Genomic DNA, 13,273 nt, shown 5'->3' with positions numbered 1-13,273 from the left:
CTCTGGGCATCACCAAGCTGAGAGTCCAGACGGTTTTTCCACACACAGGCCAAGTCATGCCACTTTCCAACACCGACCCTCTGTCACCCTATGCCCACAGGACAATGACTGGGTAAGCTGGACATCGCTTGTAGTGTAACTGGAACTGCTGTGCTCCCTGCCCAATTTATCAGCTCACACTGCTGGCAAATCCACTTCCCCTTTCCCGAGTAGTCACAAGAGCCAGGGCTTATGCTCCCCCCTGGGGAAGAACACAGAAATAAACCTTAATATAGAATCTTTCTCCCCAGACAGTCTATGACACGCCACAAAATAAAGCTGGAAGTTGGCCTTCCGATAGACTGACTGTCGACAGCCTCCCCTGATACACTGAAGGCTTCTCACGGAAGGGGATCAGGTCTTTGTCTCTTCTTTCTACCGTAATTACTTGACCCTGGGTACATCCCTGGGAGGCATCTAGAGGCTTCCCCTGTGGGTAATGGGAAGGTCAGGGGCCCGGCGTACCCTGTCCAGCCGGCTCTCATCCATCGACTTAGAGTACTCCTTGAGCTTGTACTCTTCTCGCTCGATGTGGGCACTCTCGATGTCAGCTGACAGGTGAGGCATGTTGGAGACCCAGGCCACCGTTCGCTCGGAGGCTGGCATTGTGGGGTTCAGCGTGGATGGCGCCTGAGAATGCTGGGATGGGGCAAGGTGGGGGTGAATAGAAAGGAAAGGTGGGAGAAGGCAGGGTGCATTTAGAAGGAGACAGCGCTGCCAAAGGAGATGACCGTCCCAACCTTGTTCCCCTGCTCTAGTGTTGATCTCCTTGAATCCACAGCGCCTAGAACAGGACGTAGCGCATAGCAGGGACTCTACATACACTTGTTTAATGAATGAAAAGGGGTGAGAAAATTGTACCTTCAGACCACAGACTCTATTCTGCCCCCACTTCCCCACCCCATTTCCTTCTTCCCTCCCTGGCCCTCACCCACTTGGCCTTCCTCCCACCCTCACGTACCTGCTTGGTGATGGAGGGCTTGAGCCCCCCACCCCCTCCGCCACCGCTGCCCCCGCTGCCCCCAATGCTGCCCTCTTTGCTGAGGCTTTGTTGCCGCGGACGGGCAGGGCCGTAACTCGGCTCCGGTGACTGCAACAGATTCCCACTGGATGGCCGGGGTTTCTGGGCAGCGCTGACCGTCAACTGCTGAGACTTGCCCCTCTGCAATGGAGGCGGCTGGCCCCCGCCACCCCCACCACTGCCCCCACCACCGCTCCCACCTCCGGGCCCTGAGGGGGCGGGCCTCTGGGGACCAATAGTGATCTGGGGAGGGGACAGCATGTGCTGCAGGTTGTCCTGGAGTGAGAGCTGCCGACGGGTGAAGTCGGTGCCAGAGGGTCCAAACTCATCACTGTAGCTGTGGCTGTGAAGGATGGAAGCGGCGGGGGGCTTGGGGACCCCTGAGGAGAGGTCCTCGCTCTTGCTATAGCCATGGAACGGGGCAAAGGTGTCCCCGGGGGGCTCTCCACCTCGGTGGTGGTGATGGTGGTGATGGTGGTGATGGGAGGAGGGAGGGGCATGGCCACCACCCCCTCCGTGGCCCCCTGGGGGGCCTGGCCCATCAGCAGCCATGTGGAAGAGAGGGTTCTGAAAGGAGAGGGGGATACGCAGTTGCTGGGCAGGGACACCGTCCGTGGTGACACCCATCTGGCTGAGGCGCATGCCAGCCGCTGTAATGGACGAGCCACTCCCCTGGGAGAGGCGTCCAGCGGGCGCAGGCCGCAGCCCTAAGGCCGCTGTCAGGGAAGCCTGGCTCGAGTGCAGCAGGTCCCCAACGGCCGCCAGGTTGGACACACTGCTGCTGTTGAGACGGCCGCCGGGCCCGTCACCCTGCAAATCCAGCATGGAGACACTCTTGTTGACACTCAGCATCTTCTGCTCTGGCTCTGTGATGTCCGAGCTGCTTGTGCAGTATGCCGGCGAGGAACGGGCCAGCGGTGGACGGCTTACATAGAACAGGTCTTTCCCCCCACCAGGGGGCGGTGGGGGTGGCTTCTCCTTGGTTGGGGAAGGGAGGCGAGCCATGTCCATAGAGCTGCGGGAAGGGAAAGGGGCGTACAAGCAGGAGGTAAGGCCAGCACCACCGGCAACCGAGCCTGCTGTGGTCTGGCACAGGCCTGGGGGTGAGAAGTGGGACCCACAGGGAAGGGAGGAGAGCTGGAGGTGGCAGCTCTGCAGAGGGCAGGTAGGGAGGGGATACATGGGAAAAAGGAAAGGAAAAGGCCTTTCCTTTCCAGGGAGGAAGTGAGACCTAGAGGAGGGGAGATGGGGGCACCAAGATGGGGGATGAGGGGCAGGTCCCAGCAGATATGGAGGAGATGAGGGTGCATGGAGGAGAAGAGGGGAGGAGGAAGGTGAAGGCCACTGGAGTGGGAGCAGGGAGCAGACAGGAGAGGAGAGGAGGGTGGGGGAGGGGAGAGCCCCTCACCTGTTGAGGCCTCGAGCCATGAAGGACTGAAGGTCGATGGAGCTGGAGAGAGATGGGAAGAGGGGCGAGCACAGACAGAGAGAAGGAGAGAGGTGGGCAGAAGGCGTGGACGCATGGAAGGAGAGGCGGGAATGGTGGAATGGGTATGGCATCATGGAGGGAGACCGGGGCGGAGGAACAAGCAGGGCAGTCATCAGAATGAACAGCAGCCGAGGCCGCCACATCGGAGTGGATGCCAGGGCTCGGGAGGCCCTGCTAGGGTCCACATGTTACTTCTCTGGGGCTGGATCGTGGCTGAGGTCTGCAGGCTTCTGGCGGGGGGGCTGGGGAAGTGCTTATTTACCAACCAGCACAGAGACAACTGAACGTTTTGACACGACATGGCTGATCTAACTTGTGTGGCTGAACCTCAGCTCTGGGACAGGCTTGGGCAGGCAGAGGGACAAGGCAAATCAGAGCTTGTGGCAGGACCCACCCCCCCCCCCCCAACCCCCAGGCTTCCAGCAAGCTGGAGCTGGAGGAGCCTCCACACTCTTCCTGGGGCTCTGAGATTCCTGCTCCCTCTGGCCTTAAAGGGGCTCTCAGCCTAACCACGGACTATACCGGTCTCCTTACCATTTTCTGTGAGAGCCTGCCTCTTTTTCCTTTTAAGCCCTAGAGAGATGCACAGGGGCCCAGTGGAGTGTGTCCGGAACAGAAAAGTAGGGGCTCCTAGGGCACCGGTGTGGGGGTCCCAGGTGCTCACCTGTTGAGGTCCCGCATCATGTAGCCCTGCATCTCGGCCGATGGGCCTCGCAGCACCACAGGCTGAGGCCGGGGCCGCTCACTCTGACGGCTTGGCTGCCTTTGGATGTTGGGGTTCCTCAGAGCTGTGCTGATGTCATTGAGGAGCCGGGGCAGTGGGCCCAGCTTCAGAAGGGCTTCCTGGAAGGGTGAGGCTGTTACCTGGGGGCTAAGTGCCCAGCTCTAAGAGGACCTCAGAGGGTGCAGATGGAGGGTGTCTGAGCTGGGGGGGTGGGGGGTGGGCAGGGGGTGCTAAAGACACATCTGGGGACAGTAAGGAGAGAAAAATCTGTGCAGGGGGTGGTCTCTCAGGCCACAGGAGCCTCTGGAGACATCTGGGGATGCGGCAGAGGGGCATCTGCTGACCTTACTGAGCTGGGGCAGCACCTCCCAGAGCAGGGCATGCAGTGTGGAGAGCTCTCGGCCCAAGTCGATGTAACCCTCAAAGCTACTGCTGTTGGTCAGCGTGTCCAGGTTGGAGATCTCATACAGGAACTGCTGCATGGAACCCCACTCCAGCTCCAGAAACTCATTCATGAATCCCAGAAAGTCCTCCTTTGAGGTAAACCTGGCCAAGGCATCCAGAAGGCAGGGGTCACACACACACAGAAGGCCTCACACCCACCCGTCTCAGGGTCTCTGGGGACTCGGGAGGCCCTTCGTGCCCACCCCCGGCCCCACCCTACCCCTGCCTGAGGCTTCTCTCACTTGGAAAAGTTGGCCAGGTTCTGGATGACCTTGGCAATGAGGGTTAGGGTTCGTGAGGTCTGCTCATCTGGGTACTCCTGCATGAGCCCAAAGAGACTGGGCGACATAATGGCTGGGCAGAGGAAGCGCAAGAAGAGCGAGGCGCTGATCAGCCTGTCAGCGATGTCCTCCCGGCCCCGCTCTGCGCAGCGCAGCCGCCAAGATGCAAACACCTCCTTCAGCTCCCTCGGGAACACGCTGAGGGGAAGGGGTGGGGAGACAGAGAGAAAGAGAAAGAAAGAGAGAGACCGGGACTGAGCCCCAGAGACCCTCAGCTTCCAGGGAACATGCTGAGGGGGGTGGTAGGAGGTGAGGGTGTGGAAACAGAGTGGGGGAGAGACAGGGAGGGAGGGGCTGCAGGAGGAAGACGGGAGGCTGCTGGAAGAAGAGGGCTATGGCAGAGGGAACAGACAGATCAGGGAAAGAGAAATGGAGGGGGAGAGAAGGTGAGGGGAGAGAGACATGCGGGAGAGAGACGGAGGGCGTATGAGAGAGACGAGGAGAGGAGTAGAAGAAAAACAGACACCAGGGAGAGACAGAGATGGGAGAGAGATGGAGGGTCACTTGAGGTACAGGGAGCTCGGACCCCCCAACTCTTCTGGATTCCAGGGAAATGGGGATGGAGGTGCCCCTGCGTGACCCCCATTGCCCACAATGGCTCAGCTCACTCCCCACCTCCCCGTCCCACTTCAGTGTCCCACTGACACCTTAACCCCCCCCCCCCAACTTGTGTAGTGTAAAGCAGAGCTCACCATCGCCCCCACACCTCCAACTGGCTCCTCCTCCTGACTTCCCCAGTTCTGTCAATGAGACCACAGGTCTCAAACACCAGCCCCGTGGCCTCTTGAGTCATCCTTGACTCCCCACAGACAAGCTCCCTTCTTTGTAATCAGCTGAAGGCTCCGGCTGATCCTTTCCTCAGTGAGTCCTTCACAGCAGCCCCTCTCTCCCTTTCCTGCCACCGTCCCGATCCACTGACAATCACCTCCAACTAGCCTGGACTCCGTTCTCCCTACCCCACTCACTCCCTGCACCCCACGCCACTTAAGGATTAATCTTCTCAATCATGATACTTCTTGGCACTAGCACCACTAATGGCATCCGTGACCCACCAATGAACTCAAACTCTTAGCCTGGCAGCTGAGGACTTCCAGATTCTAACTCCAACTCCCATGTCCAGACCTCTTCTCCTTCCACTCTCCATTAGGAGCCATGTGCTCCATTAAACCTGGCCTAACTGCTGGCCTCCGAAAGCTCCCGGGCCCTCACCTTCATGCATGTGCCCCTCCCATGGCATTCTCCCAGAATGTCTTCTTTGCCCATCAAATCCACACATCAGAACCTAACCCAGTCTTCAAAGCCCAGCCCCGGGCGGTGGGGGGGGGGGGGGGGGGGGGAGGGGGCGGGGGGGTACCTCCTTCACGAAGCCTTCCCAGCTTATCCCAATCAAACCTCCACTTTCTCTGGCCTTATGTTGCCTGGGGGGAGGGAACCTTCCTTGGCACTTAACACACAGTACAACTGTTCCGTAGCTTTCTGTGTATCTAACCTGTCCCTCTAAGGGCAGGGGCCAGGCCTCAATCTTCTGTCTGCCTGCCTTACAGCCCCAAGCACGCCGCTTCGCCCATAACCAGTATTCAGTCCTCTTTGCGGATGGACAGATGGATGAACAGATGAACACACGACCCCAGCCCCGGCCCCCACCCAGCGTTCCCAGTCTCACCAGTGGGAGTTGACCACCTTGCACAGGGCCAACTCACAGCACATCCGCAGGTTGGCCTGGTGCTCTGCCAGGCTGGACGCCGTGCACTTGATAGGGTCCACCTCGCAGTTCTCCTCTGACTCATACAGAGCACGGATGAATTCCCCTGGGGTGGGGGCACAACAGAGGGTGGTCATACTTGCCAAGGGCAGGGATGGGGGCTGCCTGGGTTGGGGAATCTCGGAATCCCATGGTTGGAGGCTGGAGTCCGGGGACTCGAGGCTTGGAGGCATTCAAGCTGAGGAAGGGTGACTTGGGGCCTGGGGTAGCCAGGTTTAGGGTTGCGAGGCACGTGTGGCAGGTTTGGGAAGAAGACCTGAGACTAGGTCGTACCGATGGCATCCTTGAGGTATTTCTGACCAATCAGTCTCATGTACTCTTCTATGGCTTTAGTGGCGAGCGTGTTCTCGCGGAATATGAGGTGCTCCCGTTCCATGAACCGGTCTACCTCGGACATGGCCATGTCTGAAAGGAAGTCCTGAGGCCCGGGAAAATCCAAGGGTCAGCCTCCGTACAACCCGAGCTCATTCTGAAGACATTAGTGCCCTATCCTTACTATCCCCCTCTCCCAAGCGAGTGCCTACTCCCAGGTTACCTATTCCTGGGGGCACAGCACTCACCTTGGCCTTGCCCGTACTCTGCAGAATGTGAACCAGTGCACTGGCAACCTCCTCCTTGCCCTTGACATTCAGGGCGGGCTCCAATACGGCACACAGCATCCGGTAGTGGTTGGTGACGTACTCTGCAAACTCCTTATACAGCTCCATGGGCAGGATACTCATCGTCTGGTAGCGTGCTTTCAGCCGCACAGCTGGGCAGCCTCCTTTGCCCTTGCCCCCTGAGCCGCTCCCTGAGCCCCCGCCCCCTCCTGAACCCCCCATGCCCCCGGAGCCCCCACTGCCTGTCGGCAGGGTCACGGGGTACCACTGCTCTGTGAAGTGGCGCCCAGCTAGGGTGGCCACGGGCACAGTCACCAGGCCAACGTAGCCCGCCTTGTCCTTCTTGCGCTTTTTGTCTGAGTCACGGTACAGATGTAGCCGCAGGGCGCGGACAGCCGGTAGGTTGTTAAACTCAAAGTGCTCGCCCCAGAAGACGGTGTCCCCCGAGGCCGACCGGGGCTTGGAGGTGGTGCGGGCATACAGCATATCATCCAGGCAGAGCTCGCAGTAGTACCGCTTCTTGGGGGGTAGCTCCCGAGCCTCTATGATCCAGAGCTTCAACACATTGTCCACCCGTCGGCTGTTGTCCTGGTGGGGTGGGGTGGGCATGGCGGATAAAGGGGAAGGGAGAGAGAGACAGAGACACCAAAAGGGGAGAGACAGTGAGAAAGTGACAGACAGTCTCTGAGATAGCAATCGGAAGGCTGAGAGTACGTGTACTGGGTTGACTAGTATCCTGCTTCCAAAATTCATGTCCACTTGAAACCTATGAACGTGACCTTAACTGGGAAAAGGGTCCACTTAATATGGGTCCACCTTAATATGGGTCCCTTAAAAGGGTCCACCTTAATATGAGGTACACTCATATTAAGATGTGTTCATGCTAGATTAGAGCGGGCTCTAAATCCAATGCCTCATATCTGTATGGAGAGAGATTTAGAGACCAGAAACACACGGAGGCAGAAATTGGACAGGTGCGGCTGTAAGTCAAGGAATGCCAATGATTGTTGGCAACCCCAGGAGCTAAAAGGCAAGAAAGAAAAAAAGAAAACAAAAGCAAAAACAAGAGAGGCAGGGAAAGATTCTCCCTTAGAGCTTCAGAGGAAACAAAGTTCTGCCAACACCTTGATTTTAGACTTTTAGTCTCCCAAACTGTTAAGGAATGAACTTCTTTTGTTTTAAGTGACCTAATTGGTGGTAATTAGTTACGGCAGCCCTAGAAAACGAATGCAGATGGCAGCTCATACACCAGACAACAGAATCAGCATTGGGAAAATTTTCAAAAGCTAGAATAATAAACCAAAAATAAGGTGGAATTTGAAGGGAAGAACTGGGGAGTCCTCCAAAGACAATCAGAAGTTGATTGCAAAAACAGAAAAAGTGAGCTGCATAAATACAGGATGGGGGAGGCTACATGTAGCATGAAAGGGCCTTGAGGATACAATGGACCACAAGGTCATAGTGAAGCCCGGGAGATGTCACAGTCACAGTAAGAAGAAAGCATGGCGTTCGGACTCTGCACGCGTTAGACTGTATCCAGCAAGTAGGGTCTAATTAAGGACAATGAAAAACAAGGGCCCCCCTGGAGGAGGGTCACCAGGACTGTGGGCTCACTGGAAACTGGGATTCGAGAATAGCTGAGGGAACTGGGAGCATGTCTCCTGGGAAAGAGAAGCCTTGGGAAGAACACAGACTGTAGAATTTCTGAGCCAGAGGGGACTTTAGAGGTCATCGAATCCCCATCTAAACCCCATTCCCACCAGCTCTACGGAGAGGAAACTGAGGTCTAGAGACTTGGCTAGCTGACAACTGTAGCTGTGCAGGAACGCTGCAGGCAGGGGCTAGGCGACCACTGCCAGGGTGTTGGTGGGGCGTTGCTGCCCCCAGGGAAGACAAATCGGCTTTGGAAGTCTGTGACTTCTATGGCAAAGAAACATCACAAGGTAGGAGGAATGGTAAAAAGACATGGGGGGACTGAGAAACAAGTGGGGGTCACCTCCTGCTCACCCAGATCCCCTCCTCTCCAAGCCTCCCTTTCCTTTAGAGCTCATCTTGCCCCCCAGGCCCCCGGCTTCCCCCGTGGCTTGACCTTTGCCTTGCCCATGCTGTCTGGGTCTCCTTTACTCCCGATACCTTGTTGGGTTTTACTGCCCGTTGTAGGTTCTCGATCCATTTGTCCCTCTCGGCGGCAGAACGACAGGCAAAACATTTTGTCCCTGAAGACGTTGTTACCTAGAGAGGGATGGGGGTTGAGATGGGGCTCCAGAGGGGAGGTGACTCCTAAGACTGGAGACTCCATCACTGTGTCTTCCTCCCTGGCCTGCCCTCCTTTCTTTCAACCCCAGAGGTTTCTGTTTCCTCACCATCCCCACCTGTGCTACCTTCGTCAGGCCTCCGTGCCCTCACCCTCCATCACTCCTGCCCTCCTCAGTCCGCGAGACCCAGTACCTCAAAACAGAACTCCTGGCCCAGGATGGAGCTATGCACTGGCTTGATAATGGAATCTTCATCCAAGTTGAGCTCCAAGGCCTCGGCCGCACTGCTAGGGCTCAGCAAAGACTCGTGCGAGTGTGACTCCTTGAAGCTCTGCATCAGCCGGGCCCTGGCAGGGAAGGGTCCGATGACAGGGTCAGGGCCCCACTCTTCTTACACACCCAGGGGCTAGCTCTAGGGTAGGGACCTGGGGAAAGAGTCCCCTGAGCCCCCTTCCCACACAGACACAGACAGAAAGACATGAGGAAAATGAGAGAAGCCAGGACCCTTTAAGAAACTCCTAGCCCGCAATTCACACCTAAGGGGTTGTGAGGACTGGGGACACCTGGAAATACCTCAGCCCAGAAATGGACCATGGCAGAAAGGAAAACAAAAACAAAAACAAAGAGAACAGGTGGGTGTGGGGCACTTTTAGGTGACCACCCCCACCCCCCAAATCAGAGCCTCAACATCAGGGGGAAAAGTAGGAGTAAAGAACCAGAAATACAAAGAAAATGTTTATTTGGGCCCGGCACACAGCTAGTACCTAAAAAACATGTAATGATTCAAAGAATGAATGAATGAAAGCAGAGGACAAGTTTTAGCAGAATCAGAGGAAGGAGGGAGGGGAAATCACAAGCAATAGGAGAAAGCTGTGGGCAGAGAAGTGAGAAGGAAGAGATTGAAAATGGGGCCTGGGGAAGAGGAGGAGGTAGGGCAGGAGGGAGAAGGGGGAGGCCAAGCCACGTGCGGAAAGACCGATGATGGAAGAAGATGAGGAGCAGCTGGGAAGACGGGCGTGGGAACAGAGGTGGGGGACAAGCAGGGACCACACCAGAGAGCAGAAGGTAAAGGGGACTGAGGGAATGGAGGACGTGGCACACAACACAGAGGGATGGGATAGTGAACGGCTGGGAGATGGCTAGGGGAGGAAGAGTGGAGAGCAGCGGGAAAGCGGGAGGGAGAGCTCGGGTGTGGGAGCCTCCATGAGGCTATTTATAGCAGCCCCGTCATCTTGGGCTCCTTTGCCGTCAGCGCGACGCTCCCCCGGCCCCCCGCCCCCGCGGCCAGGAATACCATGCCCTCACCGCCCCCCCCCCCCCAGGCCCCAATCCAGCTCTGGTGACATAGGAGGGGGGTAGGGGAAGGTGTGACTCACCTATCCCAACCTCCCTACCTGCCCAATCCTGGGGGCGGCCAGACATGGGGGGAAAGGGAGGACAGGGTTCTCCCTGGGGAGAGACTGGGTGAGGGGGAAACCCAAAGAGGGACCCCAAGAGGCAGACAACAGAAGCAAATATCAGATCTCCTGCAACCCCAGTCTCAGAGACAGTGCCCCCTGGACTTCTCAGAGGGATTTCTGCCTCATACTTCATTCCACGATTAACCCTACAGCTTCCCCTCCCAGTTCTGTCAACCTGCATACCTGTGTAAGCCTCCCCTTTCTGTCAGGCTTTCTGCTGCCCTTCCCTCATCCATCAGTATCTGCCGGCCCCAGCCCCACTCCAACTGCTGCCATTCCCTCACACCCTTCTCCTAGATCACACTGCTCGCTCTCCTACCAACCCACCACCCCTTCCCTGGATTCCTTCAGTGTTTCCCAGGCTCCCAGGCTCCATTACTCCTCCTCTGTCCCGTACAGCTCCTTCAATCCGGGGATGGAGCCCATCCTTCTGGTGACCAGGAGAGTCCCTCCTTGGCCTCACCTTCATTCTCTTCCTGCCTCTCAGCTTGTCCTCTCCCTGCACCGTGCCTCTCTCCTGCTTCCTCTTCTCCATTCTGTCCCTTGTCCCATAACATCTCTCAACCAATTCACCAATCCACGGCCTTCATTCTCTGCACCTAGATAGCCTCCTTCCCTCCAATCTCACCCAAGAGTCCCCTGTGCTGCATCCAGCTCATCCCGCCCACTCCAGCCCCTGTACCGGTCATGGTCAGCACTTCGGAAGCGAGGCAGGATCTGGCGAAAGCTGCTGGTCCGGTCAAGTTTGGGTTGTGACTTCGTGCGTTTGATGGAGCTTTTTAGCCTCCGGCTCAGGAAGCCTTGCTGGGGTGGGGGGGAAATGGGGAGAGGGGTGGATTGGGGCAGGGTCAGTTCTACCTCCTCACCCCTCAGCTGGTAGAGTCCCTGGATGAAAGTGGGATGGGGGGGGCGGTAAAAGGGAAGTCTCTAGAGATGAGGAAATGGAGATAGGAGCCCTGCTACCAATTTTTCTTCCCTTGCTCCCAACGGGTGCAAGCATACACACACACACACACACACACACACACACACACACACACACACACACACACACACAAACACACCAGCTTGGAGAAGGTGGGAGGGCTGGTCTGAGAAGCAGGGGGACAGAGCCAAGGAGGGGGAAACCAAAGAGGTGGGGAGAGGCGCGCGCATGAGTGAGTGTGCGCGCACTTTCTCTCTCTCTCTCCCTCCTGCCCCCTTTCTCAGAATCCTGGGGCTCCAGCTGGGGCTAGAGAGGAGGGGACCCAGCTGAGCCACATCTGGCTGGTGCCTTCACTCACCGAGGGCCGGAAGGGCGCAGCGGGGGCGGCCTCCATGCTGTACTGCTTCCCCCCTGGGACGCTCTTCCTCCTCGAGCGACCCAAGTGGTATTCTGGAGGGGGATAAAGAGCCAGAAGGGAAGTTGGGGAGGGGTTGCTGTTAGCCCAGGTTTCCAACTCTGGCCCCAGCCCATTCGCCCACCTCCCTCTGCCCCTCAGCTCCAGCCTCACCTACCCCCCGGAAAGCAGCAGGAAGAGCAGCGGCGGCTGAGAGGCTGACGGCGGGAAGGAGGGGGTAAAGAACCCGAGCCGGAGCCCCCCGAGGGGGATGGGGTGGGAGGCCTTAGGCCCATGACTGGGACTGGCAGTCAGCAGAAGGGCATGGCTGAGAGGGTCAGTAAAACCCCAGTGATAAAAGGACACCAAAGATCCACAGAAGCTAGGTCCTTGGTGCCCACCCCCCCAGGAAGGGGCTAGCTGGGGGGGGCAGTTGGGTTAAAGGTCATTGCCCATAGGCAGGCTTTCTTCTCCCCTCAGCTGGGCACATCTTCCACCTGCCCCCCTCTCCTGGAACCCCTGTCTGTCTGGACAGCCAGGGCTGCCTCCCATGACCCCCTCCCTGGTCTGGAGGGGGAAGTCTTAGAAGCGACCTGTGAGGAGTGGCAGGGGAAGAAGCCTGGGGACAGAAAATTCAAGGAAGGGGCAGATGGGAGGGGGAGGGGGAGGGGAGAAGGGCAGGTTCCACGTGCACTGCAGTGGCAGGGACTCAGGAGGGAAGGGGGGTGGGGAAGAGGAAAAGAGAAGAATGCAGGGGAGTGGGCAGGGAGTGGGGAGGATGAGCAGTGGAGGTTCAGGGGACTCCCAAGTGAGGGTAGGGAGAAGAGGAGGAGGGGAAGAGAATGCGGATGAAGCTCGGACTGCCACGAGTCTAGAGGGGTGGCAGCTCAGAGGAAGGAAGCTGGGGCTCTGCTGCCAGGGAATTTAGAGGGGCCAAGGGGCTAGAGGAGAATGAAAGTGGGGGGATGCCAAGCTCCGGCTCCAGCTCCAGAATGGCTGCCCAGGCCTGGGCTCCCCCCCTCAGCCCCACAGTCACCACTGCAGCCAATGGGGGGGCAGGTGCTGCATCAGGGGCGGGGCTATCATCTCCACGGCAACAAGAAGCTACAGGCTGGGGGGGGGGGGACCGGAAGAGCTGCCTGTTAACCCTCTAGGTTCCAGAACAAGGGAGGGCCACAGCTACATTTCACTGTCTGCTTCCAGAATTGCAAATCACCAGCAATCTACCCTAGAATCAGTCTTCAGTTTCCCTTTGCCTCCAAAGCCCAGGTGTTAGAAAGTCTGCCCACAAAAATGCGGACACCATGACACAGGAACCCTTGTCAGACCCTTGGGAACATGTGTGTAGAGGACAGAAACATACACTGAGCTGTGTGGGTACGTGTATATAACCACAATACAAAAAATAGGGATCTAGGTGCTTATGAGACATACACACAACTGTGAGCACAGGGGTGCCACAGATCCACGTTCTGAGACCTTGGGACCCACATACCCCACGGGATACATGCTTAGACATATGTGAACACTGCAACAGGGGAGTACACATTTGGACCCAGACACCCACATGAGAGCTGCTGGTGTGGACCTGTGGCCCCAGTCCCTTGGGAATCATGTGGGCAGCACATTACAGAATTAGACATTTAACCCTCACACACACACACACACACACACACACACACACACACACACACGGAAGTCAGTTTAACCTCTAAGATACATGCTTGAGTATACCATGATCCCAACCACAGCAAGGTATCCTGGTACCCCAAAAGCAAAAACATCCTTCATTCACATGGGAAGTATGACCACATCCACTC

At 57.4% G+C, this 13,273-nt stretch overlaps 1 protein-coding gene across 19 annotated transcripts in view; it reads right to left on the bottom strand.

Moving 5' to 3' along the window:
- SYNGAP1 (synaptic Ras GTPase activating protein 1) overlaps window positions 1-13,273 on the bottom strand; it is a 32,231-nt gene that overhangs the window by 8,377 nt on the left and 10,581 nt on the right. For 15 of the 19 annotated variants that reach the window (XR_015251148.1, XR_015251145.1, XR_015251147.1 and 12 more), the window contains 13 exons: window positions 11,418-11,509; window positions 10,817-10,938; window positions 8,868-9,021; window positions 8,553-8,651; window positions 6,381-7,007; window positions 6,094-6,238; window positions 5,722-5,866; window positions 3,960-4,196; window positions 3,618-3,819; window positions 3,214-3,392; window positions 2,469-2,510; window positions 1,001-2,075; window positions 505-678 (listed from right to left, as the gene is read on the bottom strand). Coding sequence is in view for 15 of the 19 variants with exons in the window: in XM_086706582.1 (XP_086562708.1) it covers window positions 505-678; window positions 1,001-2,075; window positions 2,469-2,510; window positions 3,214-3,392; window positions 3,618-3,819; window positions 3,960-4,196; window positions 5,722-5,866; window positions 6,094-6,238; window positions 6,381-7,007; window positions 8,553-8,651; window positions 8,868-9,021; window positions 10,817-10,938; window positions 11,418-11,509 (3,293 nt within the window). In the remaining 4 variants the exon portion in view is untranslated. Of the gene's footprint in view, window positions 1-504; window positions 679-1,000; window positions 2,076-2,468; window positions 2,511-3,213; window positions 3,393-3,617; window positions 3,820-3,959; window positions 4,197-5,721; window positions 5,867-6,093; window positions 6,239-6,380; window positions 7,008-8,552; window positions 8,652-8,867; window positions 9,022-10,816; window positions 10,939-11,417; window positions 11,510-11,627; window positions 13,025-13,273 lie in introns of those variants that run through there. The other 4 variants (XM_086706585.1, XM_086706583.1, XM_086706592.1 and 1 more) reach the window with 3 other exon arrangements.

Source organism: Puma concolor, chromosome B2, assembly GCF_028749965.1.
Source record: "Puma concolor isolate L17-30 chromosome B2, mPumCon1.1.hap2, whole genome shotgun sequence".
NCBI lineage: Eukaryota > Metazoa > Chordata > Mammalia > Carnivora > Felidae > Puma > Puma concolor.
The sequence above is the reverse complement of the archived record's forward strand: the minus strand, read 5'-3'. Positions and strand labels throughout refer to the sequence as shown.